At 38.4% G+C, this 27922-nt stretch overlaps 1 protein-coding gene across 1 annotated transcript in view; it reads left to right on the top strand.

The window, feature by feature from the left end:
• The window catches only part of SHC1 (SHC adaptor protein 1), a 974352-nt gene that overhangs the window by 890237 nt on the left and 56193 nt on the right, over positions 1–27922 (top strand). The window contains exons 5-6 of the mRNA XM_044079286.1: positions 21883–21943; positions 22842–23015. Of these exons, the coding sequence (XP_043935221.1) occupies positions 21883–21943; positions 22842–23015 (235 nt within the window). The remainder of the gene's footprint in view (positions 1–21882; positions 21944–22841; positions 23016–27922) is intronic.

A 27922-nucleotide genomic window follows, 5' to 3' on the forward strand; every position in this document is an offset into this window, starting at 1 on the left:
AATATAATAGTAGTATAAATTACCCATTTAATATTCCTAAATTATTCACTCATTCAACATTATTATAACTAGATCTCTAAATAAACAAGTATAACAGTGGGACCTGAAGAGTGAGACATCTGTAAGCTTACAGGTCACTGGTAATCTTATCATACTAAACTATAACATATATCTTATATAATACAAAAGAGAGAGCTCAGTGTATGTGTGTATATACATATATATATATATATATATATATATATATATATATATCTGTATATATATATATATATCTATATATATATATATACACACACACACATATATATATATATATATATATATATGTATGTGTGTGTGTGTGTGGTGTATGTATATATATATATATATATATATATATATATATATATATACACACACACACACATAGATATGGTTCCCCTTTTTTAATCTCGGAATACTGAAATCTCGAATTTCAGTATCTCGAAACCATAAAGGCGAACAGTGAAAATCCTGAAACCGTGAAACACAAAATCGCAAACATTAACACACCATACAGCACACAACACACACCGTCCTACCCACACTACAGCAAATAAAACAACAAAAAATAAACACAGTAACACAATTCAGAATACCTACACTACATATAAGCAGGGGACAAGCCTCCCTGCACCCCCATGTGGGCCCCCCCTCCTACTTAGATACCAACTCCAAGATCACACAAACAGAAAAAGGCAGCAAACTCACACCCAGACATTCTACTGTCCCTCGTGCGCACACACACACACACACACACACACACACACACACACACACACATATACAAACACCAACACGTCCAACACTTACACAGTCATACTTTCACCTGCTTACCCTAACCCACATGTATAACTTACAAACACAATAACATACATCCAGACTCCCACCCAAGACCCTTACAAAACACTCACTTATTTTAAATCGCACCTAAATCCACACTACACCGGACACCATCCACACAAAACACCGCACAAAATGTAGCGTAAAGCCATATCTGTGAATTTGAGATATTCAAATTCACGATTATGCACCTTCGCTATTTTAGAAATTCGCCTTTATGGTCTCGAGATACTGAAATTCGTGATTTCAGTATTTTGAGATTATAAAGGGGAACTGGTGTGTATATATGCATACATTTATCATGTCAAAAGACCCACACATTTTATAACTCTAACAAAAAGCTCTGAATTAGTTTTTAAAGTACAAGTGGCTGTATTTCAAATTTTTGTAATACTCAATACATCAAATATAAAAATATTTTAAAAAGGTTAACTTATTAAACTACTTTGTAAAAAATGTGCACATTACTGAAGTCAAAGAATGTCTCACTATTTCTGTGGAGTCAAAAAAATTGTAGTCTGTATTGTATTCAGAAGATTTAAATCCCATGGTCCTTTCCCAGATTCAAACATATTGGAAAACCTGCTTTACTTTCTATCAAATGAATATACTGATTCATAGGTAGGTACTAGGCTATCGGTCCTGGGACCTATACAAACCCAGCCAAAAAGGTACCCTGGCTTTTGCCACCCAAGAAAATTATTTTCCTGTGCCACTGTCTAGCAGAGCCACAGAGGTGATCCCCAGGGTGAATTTCCTATTTCCCATCCACTCATCAAGATTTTTCTTAAAGAGTGCTAATGAGGAGCTTTGTTTGATATAGATAGGTAGTTTATTCCGGAGTATGGGAAGTCTCTGGGGTAAAACACTCATGCTTCAACTTTGACTTATGAAGTATTATTTCAGCTAGTCTTGATGAATCTAACAACATTCAGCATGTAAAAAGCTTTATAGCTCGCATGACCAAGCCTCAAATTTCAGCTTTCATATTATTTTGAAAGATTTTATATGATTTTCTATGTAAAGTATATAAGATCTTGTATCACTTTTCTATCATATGCAGGTATATACAATAGACATTCTTAAATGCAGTTTATTTAAATATATATTTTTTATTTTATTTTCCCACTAGTATTCTACCTTATTCTGTATATCTTGTATTTCTAAAATCTCATATCAAAGAGCTATTTAATCATTAGTTCTATATTAGATATTGTAGTTGTTGTCTTTCGGCTTTTCCCAGTTAGGGTTCGCCACAGCGGAACTCCGGTCCGCTAATGATTGGCAGTAGATTTTCACGAACGCCGAGGTGCCAGCTCGACATCCAACCTTCAACGAAGGCATGCCCTTTTATGCATGTCTTTCGAACGCCCACCCAACCGCGGGGAGGACATGTAGACTCCACACAGAAGGCACTCCCTGCATTCCAGCCGAGAATCGAACGGGAGAACCTCTTGCTGTGAGGCAACAATGCTACTGCTGCACTACCGCGAAAGTCCTCATATTATAGTATGTGTACATATTTCTTAATTTACTGATAACTGTTGTTTTATTAGCCTTACATAGTAGATATGGCTATCCTTCGGTATATGCTTATTCATAAGATGTTTACTCTTAATTCCAATATTACAATAAATCTTGATATATGAAAGAATTCATGCCTGTTTAATTTGAAGAAGTGTGTTTAGTCATTTTGAACAGCTGTTCTGATCTAAGCTTTATATGCTGACAACAGAATCTGGCTACACATGTGAAAATAACTCACAGCAGCTGCTAATTTCCTCTGTAAGCTTCTCATTCTTCTCAGTATTTTTAAGCTGTTCCAATCAGTAACAAACATCTAACTTTTTACTTCCTTCAGTTAATAATTGCAGTCACTACGTATAGTTAAAGTTAATAACACTGCAGCATAAGTTGTTAGTATGTCAGCAAATTATATGTTACATTACTGTATATTATATGTTATAACATTACTACAGCTTTTGTCTTACCAATTCTTCACTTATAAGAAAAGAAAAGGTTTGTTATTTTGAGTAGATTTTTCATACATGTATATGTATGCATACATACATATATATATATATATATATATATATATATATATATATATATATATATATATATATATATATATATATATTTATATACACACACACACACCCACGAGAAAAGAAAGTGTTTTCTTCTTTCACAGACATCAGTGATGACCTTTGACCTATAATTTCTTCAGCACAGCTCAAGGTGGGAAAATTATAGCATTCTGAAGAGATGGAACATTCTTTTGTTCTCAAGGTTTCTTAGTGTGTTAGTTGTTGTATAAAAATGACCTGTGAAAAACAATGTGTTGCACAGAAACGAGGAAAACAAAATCACCAGCACTTTGACACTTCCAGTTAGCATATTACTTAGATCTGATATTCAGTTAACCCAGCAATGCACATACTACTGTTGAATGAATCAAATAAAATTCTTAACTTGTATAGCTTTAAAGTTACCAGTTCTATTGCTTATAATATAATGTAATTTTTTTAGAGAAAGTATTTGTTTAATATTTAGAAACACACTTGTAGGTTTAGTTAAATAAAATATATAGTCTCACTGTATACAGTAAAACTAATATTTTAAATTCATCATGAAAAAATGCTTTAGCTTAAAATATAAATACATACTTACATATGTTATGAGGCTTAAAGTCCAGTGCAAACCTTTTACTTCTGACAGATCTGTTTCAGAAAATAATAGTTCAGCAATTTGTAAGAGTAATTAGTGTTTGGCTTTTTAGTTTTAGAAACAGTTTTCCAAGAATTCAGCTCACTCTGTCTCTTCTGAGATGTACTGTTTCACTTTATTTCTTCAGTATTAAGGATTTTATTGTTAACAAAAGTGAATGCCTCTTCCAGTGTGTCAAGTATTTTATTTTCTTCACAAAGGAATACTTTGATCTTTGCAAGAAACACCAAAGTGGCTTTAATAGTGTTCTTTTTAAGTTCCTTGATCAGTGGTACACAGGATTTTCTTTTACTTGTTACTTAACTGGAATAGTCATTGTCAAATCTGACTACGTGTTCACTTATTTTAATAGGTGCGCTGGACCATGCTGCCTGTAATATTTGATCTTTTTATAAGGTAAATGTAAACATAACTATAATTGAGTGTAGTGGTGAGTTTTCCTTCTTAGAAGGTGCTGTCCAGGATCTATGTGCTCTTTCATTTCCAAAAGATAGTTTCAAGTAGATTTAATGTTTTACTTAGCCAGGTAGTTAAGTTTATTATATTGTCTCCCTCATACTTTTCAGGTATACCATAAATTCTAATGTTTCATCTCAGACTATTTTCTAAATCATTGAGTTTTGTCTATGAGCCTGTTATTTTGTTTTGAAAGAAATAGTCTGAGATTCTCCTTGAGTCATTCTGCTTTCATGACCATTCAATGTCTCTTCCATACTGATGTTTTGTGCCATTTGCTGTTTAATAATAGCGTCAAAATGTTTCATCCTGTTTCTGGTCTCTTCTCTGAAACATTCTAGGTTTGTATCCAGTTTGTCTATTTTAAGTAATATATCATGTATATTAAGTAATACTGACTGAATGTATTTAACACAAGAATCCTGATTACCATTTCTTGAGTGACTCATGTTGAAGAGTCTTCTCTCTTAACCAAACAGTTGAAAGTCTGAAAGAAAAACAGTTGCTTTTAAAGAACATGAAGCTACAGCATATTTCTCTATTAATAAATAAAATTACCTAGCAACTATCTTCAAATTTAAATGTTTTGATTAAATTTTCTGTCAGAGAAGTTTTCAGTTACAGAGCTTTCACCATTTGCTGCCCTTAGTTTTAGGGTTGCCACCTTTTCAGCAGGCCAAAGTGGGACATGGGGGTGTGGCCAATATGACACTGGCCACACCCTCTACCATGACATCACCACAGGAGCGGCGAAGGAGATGCTGTTATGGGTACGACGGATGGCTGCTGGAGTGGCTAGCTAGCTGGCTAGCTGGCTGCTGGAGTGGCTGGTTGGCTGGCTGCTGAAGTGGCTAGCTGACCAGCTGCTGGAGTGGCTAGCTGACTGGCTGGCTGTTTGCTGGAGTGGCTAGCTGGTTCATGGGAGTAGCAGCTGGATGGATCAATGACTGGATGGATGGATGGCTGGATGAATGGATGGCTGGATGAATGGATGGATGAATGGATGGATGGATGGATGAATGGATGGATGGCTGGCTGGCTGCATGGATGGCTGGCTGGCTGGCTGGCTGGCTGCATGGATGGCTGGCTGGCTGCATGGATGGCTGGCTGGGTGGCTGCATGGATGGCTGGCTGGCTGGCTGCATGAAGGGATGCATGGCTGACTGCATGAAGGGATGCATGGCTGACTGGCTTGGCTGCATGAAGGGATGGCTGGCTGGCTCAATGGATGGGTGGCTGACTAGTTGGCTTCATGAGTGGTTGGCTGGTTGAATGAATGGATGGCTAGCTGGTTGAATGAATGGATGGCTAGCTGGTTGAATGAATGGATGGCTAGCTGATTGAATGAATGGATGGCTGGCTGGATGAATAGATGGATGGCTGATTGGAAGAATGGATGGATGGCTGTATCAATCGATGGATGGCTGACTGGCTCGGTAGAAAAAAAATCTTTTGTTTTTTTTTTTAGCGGCTGTAGAAGCACTTAAAACAAAGCGCTCCTACAGCCGCGATCTTTGCAGGGCTGTTCCTGCCCCAATCCCCACCCCTTTCATGAACTGCAGCCAATTGCTGCACGAATTACAGCACCCGGACCTAACAGGCAGTAGCTTTGCCTGCAGGTCCGGGTTGGTGATGTAACTGAATTGCCGTGGAAAAAAACGGAAGTAATTGCGGCTTTTCTACGGCAATTCAGTGCGATTGAAAAGCGGGACTTTTCAAGTCCCACTACTTTCTACAGCGGGCAACGGGATGAGGCAGCTCAACCCATGAGTGTCCCGCTGACAACGGGACGCGTGGCAACCTTACTTAGTTAGCCATCTTGGCTCCCAGTGGCAGTTTCTAATGCTGCTGCACACAGTCAGCTCGGAACTCTAAGTAAGCACTGCACCAAACTGTTAAAGTAACAAATAACTTTCACATGAGACAGTTCAGCAGAGAATAATCTCCTTTATTGTACAGAAAGTCATGTATATGGTAGACTAGGAAATCAAGACCCTGTTTCTTCGTTAAGAGATCATTTTTGTAATATCTTTTTTCATTAAAAGTAATATTATTGTAGCAATCGTAAAATAGCCATCGTCCAATGAGAAATGAACACCACATCATTAATTTTGATAACTAATATCTCTTGATTACGTTTGTAGCGTTTGTTATGCCCCTGCACTGACCCAGTTATCAAGGAGCTCAATCCTCATCACCAACACCAGTGAGGGGCGTGCACATTGGGAGGATGACAAGTACATACACAGTAAAGTACAGTTTCCTTTAAGAGCATACAGAGATCACAGTCAGTCTGGGGCTGGTTTCTCCCTCCCTCTCTCTCTCTCTCCAGATCCCCAGTAGTACTCCCCACTGACACAGCTATAGGGTTAAGATCTCAGTTGAGTGGTCAAGCCAAAACCTGTAGTACCCTCTCTGTCTAACCAGTGCTTCGTGTCCCTGCCAAAGTAGCTGGCACACACACACACTTTGAGATTTGATTTGTATACAAACACACAGACACTTCTGGGGAAGGCTGGCACAGGTTTACTAGCTATGCCCCCTTCTGCCCAGACTATAAGGTAATAATCACTGCCACCAACCACCCTTGGTTATCAGATACTACAAGACCCTTCCCAAAGGGTGACCAATTCTACTGTGTAATGTTACTATTATCCAAATGGTAAATGTGACCAAACTTTTAAGGCTATTTGAGTGGCCTGTACAGTGTCCCCAAATACATATGCAAGTACCCTAACCTTAAATATCTCTAAACAAACCAGCCACAATTAAAAGGTTTAAGTGTATTTAATAATGAATAATAAAAGAATAAGACAATACTCAACTCAATACAGTGACATCAGAGTTCAGAATCACAGGAAATAGACAACATTGCAGGACAGTCTCACATAGATACAGAAAACATGTAAACTAATCTTACTAAGTTCCTATCTGTCTCTAGTCTTCTACTCCACTGTTTAACTTGTGTTACTACAATATTTTTAAATTCAGCTCCCTAAAACACTGTCTACATTTTTGTGTTATGTTACTTACTGTATTACCTGCACAACAACACTGTCTAATCTTGGTTGCTATGGTATTAACTGTATGTACTAACTACCTTGTTTTACTTCTCAGACTCTCTTAATTGAACTTTCACTACTAAATATTCTTAATATTGTTAATGTGTTTACTATTGTAAATTTGTGGAGCTTTTCTTCCCGGGCCTCCACTGAAAAAGGGCACCTGCTGTCCAGTCAGACAATCCCAGTAAATAAATGTCAACTAAATAAAATAAGAGAAATCAATCGCCTCATAGCAAGACGTTGTCCCGTTTGATTTTCCGCTAGAGCGTCTTCTTTGTGAAGACATACGTAAATGGGGCGTGCCTTCATTGAAGGTTATGCGTCAGGGCTGGTAACCCGGTATGTAAAAATCCACTACTAATCATTAGCGGACCGGAATTCCGCTGTGGCGACCCCTAACTGGGAAAAGCCGAAAGACACAAACAAACTGTAATCTAAGCCTTACTTGCAGAATAGGCAAATACAGATGAGAAGTGCTGAAGATGGATGTGTTCAGGTCAAAGACAAGATACAAAATGCACAAACTCACTCTCTGAGATGATTCTTAAATTACTATTAAGCATTTCTGATGGGTTATCTCAGATTGCATCATTCTTTGATACCTCTGGCTTCACTTTAAAGGGTAACAGAAACTTAAAAGTTAGCACCTCTGTGTCAAAAATACTTCTGTCTTAGAACACTTGCCTGGAATTGGGAGTCGTAAAACAGTTGCATACTTTTACCTTTGAAACCTGTAATTATTTCTGTTTCCAGACAATAGAAAGAATTTCTAGCTGCAGGCATTCTGTCTTCTAGCTGTGGTAAACACAGTCATAAAACTCTTTACTTGTCAACTTATTTTCTTAGAGTTTTGCAAGTTAACTCTGTTCTTTTCCGGCAGGGTACACTGTGGTTACAGTTTTGAAGCTCAGCACACACAATACAGTTTTCTTACTTTTGTAGGACAAGTATAAAAATCATATTTATTATTCACAAATGACAGAATTATTTACAAAATTCTAGCTAGCTGAGCTGGCAGCCTTCACAGAGTCCATAAAACTTTTTTGGTTAATTTTTTGTTTATTTTTTACTGAGTGATTCTGAGCGGCAGAAAGATGGATTATTTTTTCAATAAGTTTATTTTCATTGGTATATACAGTATATGAAATCAAGGTATTAGTGTAAATTTCAAGTATACTATTCATTTAACAAATTAATGCAAGATATAGAAATTAAGTAAAACAAATATTTAAAGAGAAAAAAATGAAATCAATAAAAATCAAAAGTTTTATACAAAATATACATTTGTGGTCAGCAATTCTTATTACCATGTCATTTCTGTTCATGTTTCTTTAAATTATTAAAGATTATGAGGCAAAGCTAATAAGTCGTTCATATTTCTGAATGAACTCCAAAACAGAAGGCCAATACCCAAGTTTCAGAATTTTTGATTTAGAGTTCAGTTTTATCAAATATATTTTTCTTACATATTTTTTTCCAAAAGAAGTAATAAACTCTGAAAATGTAGATGTGGCCAGTTGCAACCATCATCTTGTTATAATTTTCCTAGCAATAGCTAAATAACACCACAAAAAAGAATGCTGAGCTTTGTCAACATTCGGAGGAATCTGGATGTTGTATAAAATCTAATTCCTAGTAATGCACAAGTTGTCATACCGTAAAGCTTGACAAAACATTTGTATATATTTCCAATAATTATAAAAGTAGGAGCAATCAAATATAACATGAGACCAATCAACTTAAAATTTTGTTTACATCTCCAACAAGATCTATTTTTTGGTTTATCTGTTTTTGCTTATCTGTGTGGTGTAAAAAAAAATGCTTTATGATAGAACTTTCCATTCAGAACAAATCTTATACTTTTCTAACCCTGTCGGTGCTTACTAATATTAGATAGTAAGCAAATCAACAGATACATACTGAAGGGCATTCAGTGGGACTTTATTCTACTGTGAAAGCATATTACAGGTGAAATGTATGCACTGACATTTTTCCCTTCTCCATACTTCTCACCCTTTACAAGTCTGACTGCAAACTTGTGACAGTCTCCTTTTAAATTCCCAAAATCCCTTGGGAGAAAGCCCCAATGAATTTATAGACAACAGATGTGCATGCACGCTTCAACCAACACTATGATGAAATATCAAAATTCATGCATGACTGCACCTTCCTGACCTTAATACAGCAGCAGACTTCAATAAGGAATTCATCCATTTAGAAAAATACATGGAGCTAACAGTCCTTGCCAGAGCAGAGTGAAAGCATATTACAGGTGAAATGTATGCACTGACATTTTTCCCTTCTCCATACTTCTCACCCTTTACAAGTCTGACTGCAAACTTGTGACAGTCTCCTTTTAAATTCCCAAAATCCCTTGGGAGAAAGCCCCAATGAATTTATCGACAACAGATATGCATGCACGCTTCAACCAACACTATGATGAAATATCAAAATTCATGCATGACTGCACCTTCCTGACCTTAATACAGCAGCAGACTTCAATAAGGAATTCATCCATTTAGAAAAATACATGGAGCTAACCGTCCTTGCCAGAGCAGAGTGTCGAGTGTCAAAGTAAATTAAAAAAAAACATTCTGGTGGTCCACCACCATTAATAAGTAATGTAACAAAACGAAAATTCTGTAAATAGATCCAAAACCCATCTTTCTAAGGATAGTGTCAAAAGAATTATAAAAAAGTGAGGAACACTATTAGGCCTACTAAAGGAGCCTTTGAATTAGGCCGGCTTCTGAAGCCAAAGATAATTCTTCTTTAGCTATGTTAGAAAACTCATTGCTCTAAACATATTCATGATTCTTATTCTGACGTAATAGATATCGGTTTACCTGCAAACAAAATTAGTGTCTGTTTCAACCCTGAGACTTCTATGCATAGCCCAGAAATCTCTGAATCCCTTACTTTTTCCTAAGATCTCTGCAGATCATTTACTGAAAGTGCTAACCAGTACAAAAAAGACTTCCTCCATGGGACCTGATAATATACCTTGCTGCTTAATTAATAGTGTTAAACATGCCCTTGCACCATCCCTAAACTGTTTAAGTTTAGCTACTTACTTTGTCCATAACGAGTGGAGCACTGATGCTAGTGCCAGTGTATAGGAACAAAGGGGACAGCCACAGCTGTGGGCAGTACAGAGGTATCAACTTCTGTCACAATGCATTAAAGTCTGGAGAGGATGATTGATAAATTAATACACAGTGCAGTAGAAAGTAAGATGGGAGAAGAGCAGTTTGGATTCAGATCAGGATGCAGCGCAACTGACTCGATGCTTGCAGTGAAAGAAGTATCTGAGAAGAAGCCAGAGATGAGTAAAGGGTCCAACGAGGCATTCCTAGACTTGGAGAAAGCATATGACAAGGTCCTATGAATTCTGATTTGTGAGTCCTGCATTGGTTGTAAGAACAAGAAACATTGGAAGAATTTGTTCAGGCTGTGTGCAAGGATCCATGTAGCTCATGCATGAACAGTGTTCGGTCTCACAGAGAGGTTCTGAGTAGGAGCGCGTGTGCATCATCTCTGAACTCACTGTTCTTACTGGTGATGGACTACACTAGCAAACAGGTTGGAAGGGACAGATCAACAGAGTTGCTCTGTGCTGATGATGGGGCATTACGGACAGATTGAGCAAGAACTGCAGCAAAGGATAGGGGAATGGAATGCAAAACTGAAGGTGCATGGGATGAAAGTGAGTACAGACAAGACGATCGTAATGGTAGCAAATGTGAGAAATCAGAAGAAGTTGAGAGTGGCAGTAGAAGGGAAATAGAACAGGTTAACAGCTTCAAGTATGTAGGATGGGTGGTTAAGAAGAAGGGAAGCCTGAATTAGGAGGTCATAAATAGAATTAGAGAATGCAGCCAACTGTTAGTGTCAGAGGTAGTGCATGACAGAAGAATGCCAAAGAAGCTGAAAAGCAAGGTGCACAGAATAGTGGCACCACCAGTACTACTGTGTGGTACAGAAATATGGGCTGTAAAGGCAGAGCAGTTAAGGAAGCCTAGAGTTGATTAAGCTAAAGTGCCTGAGACTGGTGCTAGGATACACACTAGGAAATGAGGATGTCTGAACAGGAGCCAGAATAGTTACAGTTGCAGAGAAGATCAAAGAGAACAGATTATGTTGGTTCAGGCACATGCAGAAAAGCAGAAGACAATCTAGTGAATATGATTTGGAATAGACAGGGAGATGGCAAATGAGGGAGTCCAGCAAAGAAGTGGATGGATTGTGTGAGAGACTTGACATCAGTGCAGGACTCTCCAAATTAATTTGCTTCCAGTCTAAACAGAAAGCGGGCTGTTCTCTTCCAGAGTTCCTGCACAAGGAAGCAAGAAAAATGGACTCCTTTTCAGTGTCATGGAAAGTGAAATCCTACATCTTTCCTTCCCTGTCCACATCCCAGCAGTCCTTTTGAAAGTTCAGAATGCTACTGGTGACCACCTTTTGGCCCGAACAACACTGATTCTCCCAACTTTTTAATCTAGCCAAGGACAGTCATAAGTTGCCCCTCAGGATGGACCTGCTCACACAACAAAGGGCTCCATCATTCATCTGAACCTGGAAACTCTTGAATTTGACAGAATGAAGGTGCTGTAGGTAATAATAGTTAAGGAATCTTGCTACAAGAAAAAACTTACTTTTCCAAATGGAAAATATTTTTTATTTGGTGCCACAACAGAGGACAGGATCTTTATTAACTGGATATTCCCCTAACTAAAAATATTTGAGTGAGCTGCTTAAGTCAGGGCTATTACACACACCTATCCAAAGGCATCTGTCTGCCATTTCTACCTGCTTTGCCTATGGATCCCTCTTCCTCGTTCTGTGAAGTCCAACAATTTTTAAAAGCCATCCTTCATACCAGCCCTCCAATTAAATCCATTCCTCTTTCTTGGAACCTGAACAGTGTCCTGAAAAAGGTAACGCTCCCACATTTTGAACTAACCACTCCCACATCTCTGAAATTCTGTACCTGGCAGATAGGCCTGTTGGTCTGCTAAAAGGGTTTCAGAGTTACAAGCTTTTGTGTTCTCCGCCTTTTTTGCTTTTACATAAGGGCAAGTTTAGCCTTAGGAGTAATCCTTTTTATACTTAAGATTGTTACTGAAATGTCTTTAAATCACTCTATTCATCTTTCCGTATTGTTTTCTAACCCTCAGAATGGGGGAATTCCTTCATTCACTGGATAGATTTCACACTGAACTAATTGGAGGAAGTCGGAGAAAAGGCTCTGAGCCAACTAATCTGTGATGTATAACATTAAGTATCCTGTTTTTTGCGTATTTCTGAGTTATTTATAGCACTTTTATTTGTCTGCATATACTTTGCTAGATAGTTTCACTATGTGTGAGGAATTAACTAGAAAATTTCTACAAGTGTTAAGCATCTGGTTGGGTTGTTTGTTCTGATTTTGTTTCCCAACCTTCCTCCGTATTGGTGTCCTGTTTTTATACTTGGTGGCTTTGCAGTTCCGCACCTACTGTAAATTTGATCTGGGACACTCCTCCCAGTTTAGTGTCATTACATCATTCTACCTAATCCTGTGAGAACATTTGAGAAGGCCAACCCAGTTAGTTTCTGCTCCTCCTTTCCCCTTTCCACTTTACAAAAAAAAAATTTCTAAGCATGTTTCCTGCCTTTCCTGTAAGTCTTCTAGTCCAGATACAGATTTGCTGCATCCAGGACTGTTTGCTTCTGAGCCCCCAAGCCTTTCTGTGTTGAAGTGAAGCCTTCTAGAGTAATTTTGTTTCTTAGAACTAGCCAATCTTCTAGTTTCATCACTCAAATCAGTTTCTTTGAGCTCAGCACTTGTTCAGATCTCATTGTAAGAACTAAATAAGCTGCAAATTACTATAGCACTCCACTTTCCTCAGTTGTCTAGAGGAAAACAGTTTTTAGTACTTAGACATGCCTAGATAGGTGCTTATTAATTAAGTGTCAGCTCCCAGTGTTTTCTCCTGTCTACCTGACAAATCTGGGCATCTTGGGGCAATGCAGCAGTTGCCTCGTGTACACTGACGACCCTCTCTTCCTACCACCCAACACTACAACCTGTGAGAGATGCACTTATATAGCCAAACTGGAAGCAAAGCTCTCTTCACCCAAGACTGGACTAGACAGTCAAGAGGAGAAGGTAAACACTTGCACCACACCACACTCATCACATAGTCCCTCAAACCCTACACTACCAAAACACACTTAGAAATACAAAACACACACTTACATTCACAGAGGCTCTCAAAATAAATCTACAAAAGCAACAGGGACCTCCAAAGCAAAAATGCAAGCAACTCCACCCCCCAACACAACCTAAATGACACATAGCCCACAAACTCAGTGTGCCACTCAACCACAGCCCATAAGGCATAACAATGTACCCATCACTCTAGTCATTCATAGGTGACTCTATAGTCAGGCACACTGATGTTCCACTCACCAGGCTAAACAAGGAGAAAGTTACTGTGAGCTGCCTGTCAGGTGCCAGGATCCACCACATAACACATGCACTCTGGTCACTCTACAACAAGTACAAATATGACTCTGTCATTGTCCATGTTGGTGTGAATGACCTGAGATGTACCTCCCTGGACTACATGAAAAGAGACATGGAGGAGCTGTCTAATCTTGTAGCCCAGGCAGGTATGACCCTAGCCCTGAGTAGCATCCTGCCATCACCCAGAATGATGTCACAGTACAAGGACAAAATGATTGACTTCAACAATTGGCTAAGCTTCTGCTGTCATTCTAAGGGGATCCAGTATCTGTCTGCCTGGGATGACATGATCGATAAATCACAATGCTTTGCCAGAGATGGCCTGCACCTGTCGCCCTTGGGATTCCAGATACTGGCTAAGGCTCTTGCCACCGCTGTAGTACCTTTTTTAGGCAAGATTCAAATGACAAATTCACCACCGTTACAGGTGCAAGCAAGCAAATTCTGAGGGTAATGCTACTTAATGCTAGAAGTCTAAACCTCAAAATGCACTCACTTGAGGCACTCCTTAAACTGGAGAACATCGACATCTGTGCAGTGACAGAGACCTGGTTCAAGGCTCCAGAGTGCACTCCTGCATTACCAGTCTATAATTCATACCACACCTTTCAGCCACCTAACCTGGACTGAAGCAGTAAAGGTGGAGGCATGTCCATATTCATTAAGGATATCCACACACCCAGGCTAGTTGCTCAGCATAATGCATCCAAGATTATCCAAGTGCAACTAACTCTGGGCAAGAACGCAATCCAAATTGTAGCTTGCTACAGATCCCCCACCATGCTACAGGATTCCAACTTCTCATTTCTTGATACACTGTGAAATATTAGGTTAGGGTACAGCCTAACACCCTAATAATGGGCGATGTCAACTACCCCACCATTAACTGGGAAAACTACTCCAGTATCAACTCTTGTGCTCAACATTTTCTAGAATTCCTAAATTCCAATGCCTTGGATCAACTTACCTACACCCCCACCAGGGGCAGCAGTATCCTAGACCTGGTCATTACCAACATGGGCAACCGGTGTTCCACACCAGAGGTCAATTCCTCTTTGGTCAGATCCGACCACAAGCAAATCACCCTAGACATCCAAATCCCACCCCCACCCCCCCATTAGGGAAACCACTGTAAAAATTTCTCCAAAGCCAACTTCACTTAAGACAGAAGTGGCAAACTTCACGACACTCATGCTGATGGACAGTAGAGGTACGACTGCTGAATACTATAGAATTGCACTTTATAAGCACTTACACGAGTGCATGGATTGAGCAATCCCTAACAGAACCAAGATGCTATCCTCCAAAAAAAGGAAACCAATCAGGTGATCCCCTGCCAGAAACAAACTCCATGACAGAAGAAAGAAACTGTTGCAAAAGAAAAGTAAAATCCCATGACTGGAATGAACTCCATGATCAGCCTCAGTAAGAAGCTGAGATCCCTCATAAAATCCTCCAAAGCTAGTTAGGAAAACAAAATCGCCATTGATTCTAAAGACAACCACAAAGCATTCTATAGCTATGTCAAGAATCTCAATGGCAACACTCAGATCTGCTCTGAGTTACAGCACAATGGCACTAAATATACAGAACCAACTGATGTTGCCAACATCCTGGCAGATAGTTTCAGTGCTAACTTTATCCCTCTCTCATCCCCTAGAGGGCCCATCTCTATACCGGAAGAATGCAAAGATCCTGTAATCACGGCTGCACAGGTAAAAAAATACACACTCCAAAGCCAAGAACAGCATCCATGGGACCTGACAACATCCCAGGCTGCATTCTGCATGAACTACAGAACGAACTGGCACCCCTCCTAAGTACCATGTTCAATCATAGCCCCACCTCAGGCTTTGTGCCCACTGAATGGCACACAGCAACGGTTATCCCACTCCACAAAGGGGGAGCCACCACAGACCCTAGGAACTACTGCCCCATTAGCCTGACGAGCCTGGTCTGCAAGGCTATGGAATGTATCATCATGGAACTTATAAACAATTACATTGGTAATCTCCAAACTCTTAACCCTACCCAGTTTGGATTTGTAGCAGATCATGTCTCCTAAACCTGATAGACTTCTTTGAAGTGGTCACCAAAGCCGTAGATGAGGGTAAGGTGGTTCACACAGCCTATCTAGATCTCGCCAAGGCTTTCAACACCATCCCCCACTTTGGAATTATAGATACTCACTAAACTAGGTATAAATCCCTATGTCACAAGATGGGTTGCCAACTGGCTCACTGACAGAACCCACACTGTGAAAGTAGCAGACTCTAAATCCAACTTCAGACCCGTGACAAATGGAGTACCACAGGGTTCAGTCCTAGGTCCTCTCCTGTTTGTTATCTACTTCTCTGAAGTACAGGCTTACACAGAAGGTCTTTGGCTAACAAAGTTCACAGATGACTGCAAACTAGGAGCCATAATCAAAACTCCTAATGATGTGGACATCCTACAAAAGGGCCTCATTGAGACTGATGCCTGGTGTCAAAGCCATGGCTTCAAGCTCAGTGCCAAAAAGTGCATTGTCATCCCTTTTGGTAAAAACTCTGTACCCATGAACTACCACATAGGCGGTAGTCTACTTAACACCCAAAGTGTGATGAGAGATCTTGGGACACAGGTGGACAGTAGCCTCTCCTTTGATAATCACATCGCCACAGTAGTCAGGAAATCCTTCTACGTGGCACACCTCATCACAAAAGGTTTCTCATCCAGGAAAAAAGAGGTCATTGTTCCCCTCTACTCATCACTCATTAGACCCATTATAGAGTACAACGCCCCTTTTGGTATGTACCTCACAAGACATCTACAACAACTAGAAAGGCCACAGAAATACCTCACAAACAGTATTACCAGCCTCAAACAGATGCCCTACGCAGACAGTCTCAAAAAACTCTAGCTTTACTCTGTCACATATCCCCTACTCAGAGGTGATCTCGGTCTAACATACAAAGCTATGTCAAACCCAGAGCTGTTGGACATGCTCCACTTAAAGAAATCCCAGTCCCTCCGAGCTACACGCTCTAGGGACCTAAACATTGTCACCACAATAAACAGAACATGCTGGAGGGGGATAGATTCCTGTCCCAGAGACTTTCCCATACTCTGGAACAAACTACCTATCTATATCAAACAAAGCTCCTCATTAGCACTCTTCAAGAAAAATCTTGATGATTGGATGGGAGATTGGAAGTTCACCCCGGGGATCATTTCTGTGGCTCTGCTTGACAGGGGCACAGGAAAATAATTTTCTTGGGTGGCAAAAGCCAGGGTACCGTTTGGCTAGGCTTTTATAGGCCCTAGGGCCAATAGCCTAGTTACCTACCTATGTACATAAGCAACTGAAGTTTTATTTAGACAAAACAAGGTCCACCAGGGAATCTGACCAATTGTTTCCTTTAAAGGAAAAGCTTAAGCTTTGCAGATTTTGAATGGACATTGTCCATGTGGATTTTTCTTGCCATTCCTTTTGTTACTCTCTTCATGGAAAGTCTGCCCCAACGCCAGGTCACTGCACAGTCTACTGGAGCTTTTGCCTTATTACAAGATTAATACCTTTTCAAGAGCTGGTTTTGACGGATACTTTCTACTAGTGATACTGGACTCTAGCTCTACATCTGAAACCTCCTCCTAGTTAGCATAAAAGCCTTGAGGATCATCCCATTTGTCAGCAGTACTGTAGCAGTTATCTAATGTAGTAGTACAGTAGTGTAAGAACTAAACATAACAGTAGATGTTCTAACTGCAGTATATGTATTCTCCCTCCTTCCCTCAAGTTTTTTCTTTCCGTCTGCTAAGGTGGACCTTTATCTGCCCTATCCCCCTCTTTATCTTTCTGTGTCTGAGACCTTTTTACATGAGTGTCAACTTTCAGATAAATTTTTTTCTGGGACAAGAAGACTTTGAAGAGATTTGCGCTCGTTATGTCCCTTATGTAGTAGCATATGTAGCCTTATACTTGTGTATCAAAGTTAGGACACATGGCGCAAGAGGAAGATGTCTAAGCTTATGTAAACTGGATGGATGTACTGTATCCTCAGCATGATGCCTCCCATTTATAAGCAGTGCTGCAGCAATGATGAATTTAAGTATATACCATTACCTGTAAGTTCTTACTAAACTGTACTGTTAAGTCTGTTGAATTTTGTAAGTTTCTTTGAAAGGGTTATGGAGGCTGTAGTTAATGATTATGCAGTATACATTCCCTATTTTGATCTGCACTAAGACCTTCAATGCCATTACCTTGCTGATATCATTCAGAAGTTAATTGCGTTTAAAATCCAGCCTTATGTAGTAAGACAAAAGTCTGGAGTAGGATAAATAACTAAACTGATTTCAAGGTGAATCCCACTTCTGGAGGAATAAGGCAGCCAAAAGTAGTTTGGGTAGACAAGATCCCACTTCTGGAGGAATAAGGCAATCGAAAGTATTTTTTTCATATACTTGGTGAACTTGCAGTGGTTTGGACTTTGTTATAAAGGATTTCTGGGAAGGTACTTGTGAAGCACTCGGGTAGGGTAGAAATTAGGATTTGATTTTTTAAGGGGGGGGAGTCCACCTTACATTAATATTTCTGATTACCTTCCAATAGGGTGGTAGAGTGGACTCTCCTGGTATCAACTGCTCCTCACCTTTACCAGTTTATGGCACATAAAAATACGTAGTACTTTATTCTACAGTTTCAAAGCAGCATAACCAAGGATTTTTTTAAATATAGGAACACTGATAGAAATAAAATTCAAAACAATTGTAAAGCCTTTTGCTTGAGATGCTTCCTTAGATCCCTTGACTAGCAAGTAAACAATCAATTCTTAACCATCTCCCTTTTATACCCTCTTTTAATGGGTTCATGTTTCTGTAACAATGCCTGCTTTAATGACACTTAAACAGACTTTACATTCTACATTTTATTTTGTTTTCCCCATATGATATAGCCTTTACTTTTACCAGTGCCCTATTTTACAGGGTTTATTCATGTGAACAATCTCCGATTGTTTTGTTTCACCCATTAGCTTCTTCTGAGTGCAGAGACTAGTTCATAGTTTATCAGCAAAAGGTGTTGAGCATGCCTTTTGAGTAGGAAGGATATTTTGATGCATTTTGTCTGAGATGAACTTTATTGTTTACAAATAAATGTAGAATTAATACTTTCTAGTTCAGAATGTGAATATTTTTGGATGCATAGAGAATAGTTCTTGTTGGTTTGGCTGTCCTGTTGTGCCCTTTTCCTTATTTTCTACCAGCCTTTCTTTGATGTGCCATTAAGTGTCTTAGTGATGCATGGCCAGTAGAGTTGTATGCTGATGTGCTATGGCTTATCTTCACCAGTCAGTTTCTGTAAAAAGTGTAGGTACTGCATATTTTGTTAAGGTGCACTTCACACACACACACATGGTGCAGTGAGACATACATACATACATATATATCTATATCTCTCTCTATTTCTCTCTCTCTCTCTCTATATATATATATATATATCTGTATAGGGTTCTCTATCAGATCGCCAAAGTTTCAAAACTCTGAAGACCATATCGCCGAAGTTTTGAAACTCTGAAAACTGTCTATTGGGATAGTCATATAGCGCGGAACCTGGAATTTACCGTTTTCCTCACTGTAGTACGATCTCGGAGTTGGTATATTTAAGTAGCAGGGGTGTCGGGAGTGCAGGGAGGCTTGCCCCATGCTTGTTTTGTTTTCTTTTTTTTGTTTTTGTTTCAGAATTTCAAAATTTCAAACATATGGTCTAGGTCATGTGGTCTTCAGAGTTTTGAAATTACGGCGATCTGATAGGGATCCAAATATAAATATAGATTTATGTATGTATGTGGGTGCATACAGTTCTGTGTGTTTTGGTAGACATTCGCATTTATTGACATCCAAAGCACACACAATGTCAAAAATGTGAATGTTAAACAACTAATACATGTGAATGGAGTGTCTTGTGGGTGGTTCTCTACGCTAGTTCTGAGGTAACATTTTTGTGGCTTTCTTTTGTTTTAGTAGAATAGTGAGTGCCATGCCAGGATTGTTCGTTTTATAGTTTAGTTATGTTTTTAATTAATTTATTCTCATCTAAGATTAAATTGACTATTTGCTGGTAAAGCAGTTTTCTGTTAGGTTTGCTGCAGTCATTTTTTTATTCTTTAATTTGAAGTATTTTTCATTTTAGTAATCTACATCATCACTAATAGGCTCATTAAGTAGGTAGTGTTGTTTGGGGGGCATTATGTGTGCACTCTTTGAAGTTGTTTTTTTTCTTTTTAATACTGTGATGTGGAAGGGAGGAGCTTGTGTTTTACTTTATGCTTTTTTTTTAAACTGTATGGATTTGGGGTTAGGACATTTGCTTTAGGTGGGTTATAATACTTGACGGCTGTGTATGTGTTTTGCATGTGTAGTGTATAAAATTTCAGTTTTTATTAAGTTGCTTAAACATGGCATGCTTGGAGGATCTTTGGTAGAATTGATGTACCAAGGGTGTGGATAAATGCCTGATGACATGCATTGGGGGTAGAGAAAGTCTGACTTGTCAAGAGTAAAGAAAGAAGTGTGCACAGGGCACCATACTCCATGTGGGTTACATTCAGTTGACATAAGCTCACCACGTCATTTTAACAGAACCAACTTAAAAAAAAAGTGATTTGATACACACTTTATTGAATTCTAACAGTACATAGAACTTCATCAGATTAAAAAAAATCTTCTCACTAACATTTAAATAACCACACAGCACCATCTAGTAGAAAATGTGCATCACATGAGAATAAATCATTCACTTAATAAATTCATTAATTTAGTCAAAAATAAATAAAAAATAATCACTAAAGATATCCAACACGAATTCTAATTAAAAATTATAACTTCCTTCTTTTAAGAGCCAAAAGACTATTAATAGATGTTTTCTCATTTAAACCCGCTTTATTAATTGCATCCAAACACAGTTACCAATAAAGTTCATATGGTGCGCATCATCATCAGCTGAACTGTCTGTCAGCGTAGGGGCTGCTTTTTCACCTAAAGTGTACACCATACCCCTTGTATCTGAGCGTCAACCATCTAGAGTGTGGCACACATTCAGAGGTGTGTAGCAAGCTATTTTAACACCAGGTACTGTTCCCTGATCTGACATCACCCTTAAACTTTGAGGTTGTGGATCAAAGGAAAACGCTCTTTTCTCCTTTTAAACTGTAGCAAACTGGATACTACGTTTGTAGGAGCTCTCCAGCACTTCAGTTCTGACAGCAACTACAGTAAAAGCATTTCTTTCTGAATGCTGGTGTGCACTGAAGACCAGTCAGGATCTGTTGATCATGCCCCCTAATCCTTTGTACCAGGGTGTCTGGCCTACTTCATTGCACCCTAGTTATGCTTCTGCAAGCAGTTCCTCAAAAATGTTAAATTATGAAGATCTATGTTGTGTGCCTTGCCTTACCTGATAATGTAGTTCTATGTTGGTTTTCCAAATAACCATGCATTTTTCTTACCTTTTAGACATCACACTTAGATTACATATTTACTGGATTGTCGCAACTGACAGTATGCTCTAGAAAGATACATTAATTGCTTCGTTTATTTTCAAATTTTGGATACACCTGTTCACTTTATATTTCTTATAGTTTTGGTGTCTGTTCCATATCTGAACTCTTGACTTTATTGCTTGCTTTTTTCGTCCTCTTTCCCTGAACAAGATCAAAATATATATTTTTCTACTTTCATTTTTATTTGAAAGGAAGTATGGCACCTGCTTGGAAGGTTTTAGATTGTAGGAGGAGATGCTGCCATATGGTGCTGCATTAAAATGTTTTGTGTTGAACATGTCCATCACTTGTACTGTGGTATGTGAAGACTGTTCCAGATTGATGAAGATAACATTTTGCTGTTTGTGGTCCTCTGTACCCTATCTGCTAGATTGTATTTTGAGATTAGCTGTCACAGGTCACCACTTTGCCATCTGAAGTGATTCATTCCAGGCATCCTGTTTAGTTTCTTAATAACCCTTTATCATTTTCTGTGTTTAAAAAAAAAATGTTCCCAGTTTTGAGTTTTCATAATTTTTGTTTCATTGTTTCTGAACGTAATTTGAAACTTCTCCCTGACTTTTTGATATGTGGTAGGTTGAGGTTTTCTGAGAGTTTGGATTAACTCAGCGATGGTAATTTTGCATTAATTTCTGATGATTGCTTTAATGAAGTCGTGTGTAAATCAGAAGTGGGATGGGTTACTTCACAGAGTTGTTTTCCTTTCTCATTGCAGCCTATTGGACAGATGTCTAGCACCGACTATGATGTCAGTAAACAGTCACCTAGTGTGCAAGGTAAATGTTATGCTATGCATGTTTGTATTTTGAAACTGCTGTATTTGACAAGTTTGTACCATCCAGTTTCACTGCTTAGGATGAACAGAGGACATATAAGATTTGTTTTTCCTAATGGAAATCTTGCAGTATAGTGTGTGCTGCAGTTGAAAAATTGTCCATGTAGTGAGTTTACTTTGTACGTTGGTGATGCTGGAGAAGTTGGAACTGAATTGTTTGCTATGGACAGTTTCTTCAGTTGTACATGAACCCCAGCAGTATTCCTCTTTATTCCCCCTGAAAGCTTCTAACCAGTGATTTTTTTGTTCTAGTGGTTGTCGGCCGTAGGCATTGAGGCATAATTCATGAATAATTTCACATTGCTTCATACATACCAAGACTTTGTGTGTAGTGCCATACCTAACTACTTGTGTCCGAAATATTGTCTATGTGTGATGGTAAGCCCTGGCCTTCATTAGATGACCTGTCATCCAGTGGTCACTATCCCAGATTTTAGTTTGAGGAATAAGAGCAGTAGTCGATGCTTAGTATCCTCTTTCCTGTCACTGTTTTGAAACATTTGTTCCCAGCCTTATGTTATAGACCACTTTTTGTAATGCATGTTGTTAAATTATGTCTGGTAACATTTCTTATTAATTTTTATGATTTGTTAAATTTATTCTGTGTGTTATGAACAGATCCTTAATATAATTGCAAGTCATAAGGTGACTGTAAGGGAAAGAACTGTTGTAGTATCTCTATTTAACTGCTTCAGTGGGTACCAGCTCAAGTACTTTTGCACAGATTTCCATACTTAAGGATTTGTAGAGATGTTGCAGGATGAGACAAGGTGCAAATCTGTGACTCTTTCTACTTCTGATGTTCTGATATTCTCACATACCTTTTTTTCCCCTCTTAGGGGGTGCTAGAGAAAAGTACTCTCAGCCTGGATCATCTGCAGCAAAGGTAACCAGTAGGTCCGACTTGTTTGATGACCCTTCTTATGTAAATGTTCAGAATGTGGACAAGTCACGTCAGGCCTTGGCAGGAGCTACAGCCAATGGCAATGCATCAAGGGACATCTTTGATATGAGTGAGTGAGGATTTTTATGCATTTGACATTACCAGCATGAACTATATTGTTATTTGTCTTTGGTAAGAGTACATTTATGCCCAGATTTTAGTCATGTGTGCTATTCTGTTAATACATTGTCAAGGCAGAGTTTACCATAACTCCTCATCTTTAGTGTAGAGGCATTTTGTGCCATAATGTTGAGAAGAGTCACTATTTCACAGCATTTGTTAAATGTTAGCAGAATTTAAATCTAAACTTATGGAAATTTTAACTTGTGTCAGTGGTGCAAGGAAAGATTGCTGCAACGTATTTATTTGACTAATGTATGCATTTTGTACAAATGATCATTTCTGCTTGCCTGTCCTGGAATTACTTTTATTAAATCCAATGCTCTCAGAGGAGTTTTTTTTTTGTTCTGTTGTCAAAATATTGTTCACTGCTTTTTTTTCATTAGTTTATGTAAAGTTGTTATAGGCATTGAATAATTGTGCCTTCTCACACTGGTTGTGGTCAAAAATAGTTCCAGGACAATTCTGTCTGCCTACTTAAACAGTCTAATACGTCTAATAAACAGTTCCTCTTGATGAGATGTGTACTTGAATTAAAAAGGGAGTTCTGTAACAGATTTAGAAGATTTGGTGTAGATAGCTAAATTTTGTGTTGTTTGCTCCTTTGTGATGACAATTAAAGCCATATTCATTAAGTGGAATTCCGGTATTCAGCAGGAATGATGACTCATTTTGTTAGTGCCTCGTGTGGCCAAATTGCTAGCATCTCATCTTGATGACTTTCAGTGATCACTGCTATTGGATGCAGTCAGTTGATATGAAATCATTTTGTGCCACTCTGGTATATTTTTGGCATTTTTCCCTTTAAGGATTAAACCTAAAGAAGGACTGTGAAACTTTATGAATGTACATTATGTAACCTTCGTCTTACCAAGATGTTATCTTATCTCTTCAGTATTGTTGCTCTCTCCTGTACATTTTGGGAAAACTGGTCTTTTTCTTCTAATTAGTGTCTATCAAATTGCAGTTATGTGACTCAACTTTCTGGCTCACTATTATGTTTATCATGCATTATAATCTTTTTCTATTGTGTATGTCTGTGAACTGTTCTAATTTTGTTTGCAAATTAAATTAATGTATTTTCTAGATTTTGCTTGTATTGAGGCTGAAAAGGTTATTGGATCAGCCAATCTACCTGGATCACTTAACCAGAATTTAAAAAGAAGTGGATCTGTTGTCCACTGTCTGTGGAGGGCTAGAGAAAATAATAAGTGAGGGAATTAGCAGCTGTTCCCATGGACTAACAAACATCATCCAGAACCAAGATCAGACCACAGAGTTAGTGAATGGGTCCTCCTTGTATCTAAAAGTTTACCATGCTCACCTGCCCTGTATTTGGTAAATGATTAGCGTCAGACTGGCTTCTTTGTGAGATTTGGCCACCCAAAATGGAGTATGGGATTCTCTCTTGTATACCACCTCCTCATATGTATTCTATATTTATTGATTGATTAATTAATTTGGTTTTAGGTTTGTTTACTGTGATATGGCACTGATCTACAAAGACCTATTTTGGGTTAACGCTACAGATTATACCAAGAAAAAGAATATCATTCCATTCAGGAATTATTTACGTGTGTACTAAAAACCATCACTTGGCCAAAATGAAGTGCTGAACTTAAAGTAATATTAAAACAAATCCAGTATAACATACAAAACTAGTATCCTCCACAAACGAAAATGAAGAATGAAACTCCAAACCACAAAATAGTTCAAGTAAGAGCTTTTGTTTACTAAAATAAAGCAAACTTCTTCAGACAACAATTCCATGCAAAAATCGAATTAAGTACTATACATATATGACATCATCACGTACATGAAGCAAATCCTGCCTACATTTAAACTGACATCAACCAAGAACCAAAATTAAATTACATCAGTACATTAAACCACCAATTATTCTAAATGAATACTATTAAAAACAATATACATAATTGTTATACATAGTTAAAAACAAGAAACTCATGCTATAGGATTTCAACTTTTAACTTTAAAACATCCCCATTACTATTCAGAAGTCTTAAAAGGGGAAGGTGTCTATCATAAAATATTCAGCATTTACAAATCTACACAGAAAGGGACATCCTACATAAGTTTTAGGGAATGCGATTGTTTAAATCAACTAAGCAAAGATTTCAGCTTAAGAATACATTTAATAGATAAGCTAACAATTAGCCCTAGGGGTGTATGAGCATTAAGCTTAAGTTGCCAGGCTAATTCTTTTTCATCCAATCTTAAGGATGTCGCCCCCCCCCATCATTATCCATTGTCCTGTCGATAGCTAAAAACAGGAATCTATGGGTAGGGTTAGTGCTCACGTGCCTAGCCAAAGCATTATTCAAATTCATCTTGTTGATTTTGTAAATGTGCTCATAAATCCCAAGCTTCAAAGACCTGTCTGTCTTTCCAACATAAAAGGATGGACAATTCTGGCACATGCTCAAATAAACAACCTCCTTTGACTCGCAATTAAAATTTCCCTTAACTGGGAAATGATGGTTCTGTACTGTGAAGGTGCTAACAGTATTAATATAATTGCGCGACCGGCAACGCCCACATTTTGACATACCATAATAGGGGGAATGGTTATAAGACATACAATTCTCCAAAATTGCTTTCAGATTCCAACCTCTCCTAAATACCACTGTTGGTACATCACCCACCCTATCCTGAATAGATGCATCCTCATAAAGGAAGCACCAATTCTTGATCAAGATGTCTCTCAATAAGGGTGCATCCAATGAAAAAGTGGTAATGAATCCAATATTATTACCACCAGAGGTTTGTAAGTGTGACAGTTCGTTATCCATTGTTATACCAATCGATTCAGCCATCATATCCTGCCCAACAATAGGTGTCAGAGTCATCTTGTATAGAGATCACTTCCTGCCCAGTTAGGTCCAACACCAAACTATCTCCAATCACATTTTTGCACTCGCCTAACTCAACCAATAGTGGTTTAAAGGTCTCATTAGGTCTTTTAAGGTAGACTTCACTGGTTAGCTGGCTCACAAGTCTCGAGGGATAAACCCTTCTTAATGAACATTTCCCTCAACAGGTTACACTCTTCCGAGAAATCAGAGTCAAGGGACACCATTTGCTGCCCTAACAAGTTGGCCTTTAATGACTGCTCTCTTCTGATGGTAGGGGTGAGAGCTTGTGTAGTGTAAAAAGGCATTTGAGTATGTGGGTTTCCTAAAGATCTTGAATGTTAATCTCCTATTACACCTATCCTTAGTAAGTTCGACATCTAGGTAGGCAATTTTTTTCTTCTTGGAAATCATAAGTGAACTCCAAGAAACTAGTGGACCCTGAGCTATGATGCACAAAGTCTAATGCCATAGTCTCATCACCTTTCCACATGATGAAAATATTATCCAAATAGCGGGTGTACCACACAGCTCTCTGTTGAAAAACATCATCTCTAAATAAAATGTTTTTCTCCCAGTGGGCCATTACAATGTTTGCAAAAGTGACCCCACAGGGAGAGCCCATGGCCACACCAGACTTCTGCAATTAATATTCTTTATTAAATATAAAGAAATTATTGCTTAGTGCTAAATCTAGTAGGTAATCAATAAGGTAGATAGTTACACCATCCAGGCCTTGATCCAGCAAAAAATCCCTCACCCAATTCCTCCCTATATCTTTGGGAATGGACGTATATAAATCCCGAACGTCAATTGTCAAAAAATTAACATCGTTATAAGGTAATTTGTTGATGGCCTCCAGGAATGCCCAAGAGTCTGTACAAATATGAGACTCCGTTAATACTTGCTTCAATTTACAATCTATAAACGTGGCACACCCATAGGTAATCGATTGCCTCCCATCCACAATTGAACATAAGGGAGAGTTAACCAAATCCTCTTGGATTTTTAGCAACCCAAAGATAATGGGCACAACTGGGCTAGTGATATTCAGGTAATTATACAAATTAATATCCACTGAGCCATCAATAAACAAGTTGTTAATAAACCCTCTTAATACACTGATAGGCTCCATTAATTTCATTTCTGGAAACCTTTTCGTATGCCCCACTACACAGTAAGAGACGCATTCTCCTAATATAATCATCATTGTTCATAAAAATTAAAACCCCTCCCTTGTCAGGTTTGATAACACGAATACCAGCAAACCTCAAATCCAACAGTGCTTCCCTTTCAGGGATAGGTTATCAGCATGCTTATAATGAACAAATTTATTATTCAGGAGAGACCTAATGTCATTCTCACACAACTTCTCAAATAATAAGATGGAAGTCTGCAGTGGGGGATTAAAAATTCTGGCAATTCTAAAGTCAGACACCAAACGACTGGAATTACCCAATAATACATTCAGATTCTAAAGTCAGACACTAAACGACTGGAATTACCCAGTAATACATTCAAATTAAGTTTCCTAGTATAGCATTTCGTGTCCATTAATGTTTTCACCAAATCATTCAGTGTAGTTGGTACAAAAGTAAGACCTTTGGCTAAAGTTTCAACCAAACTAAATGATGGTTCAAAGTCAGAATAGTTGAATATCTTGAAGTCACCAGTGCTATTATAAAGAGTTTGCACTGTAATAGCACATTCAGTTGACCTCTCTCATGTACTGGACCCATCATCAACTATCTCCTCCGTTTGTTCTGTTGTTTCTTCTTCCAACGTTGTTGTTGGAAACCGCCCTGTTGACCTACTATTGTCTTCCCATTGTCCCCCCGAAAATCCTGGGGATTATTAGAGTTATTACCTGCATCTTTAGTGTTAGCGGTAACAATGTAATCCCACTTATTGGCAATTCTCTCACTCCTCCTAACACCTGGTCCCTCTGGTTCAGTGTTGTTATCAAAAATTGCCAGTATTTTTAATC

This window comes from Protopterus annectens, chromosome 8.part0, assembly GCF_019279795.1.
Source record: "Protopterus annectens isolate FY-2018-M chromosome 8.part0, PAN1.0, whole genome shotgun sequence".
Taxonomy (NCBI): Eukaryota; Metazoa; Chordata; order Ceratodontiformes; family Protopteridae; genus Protopterus; species Protopterus annectens.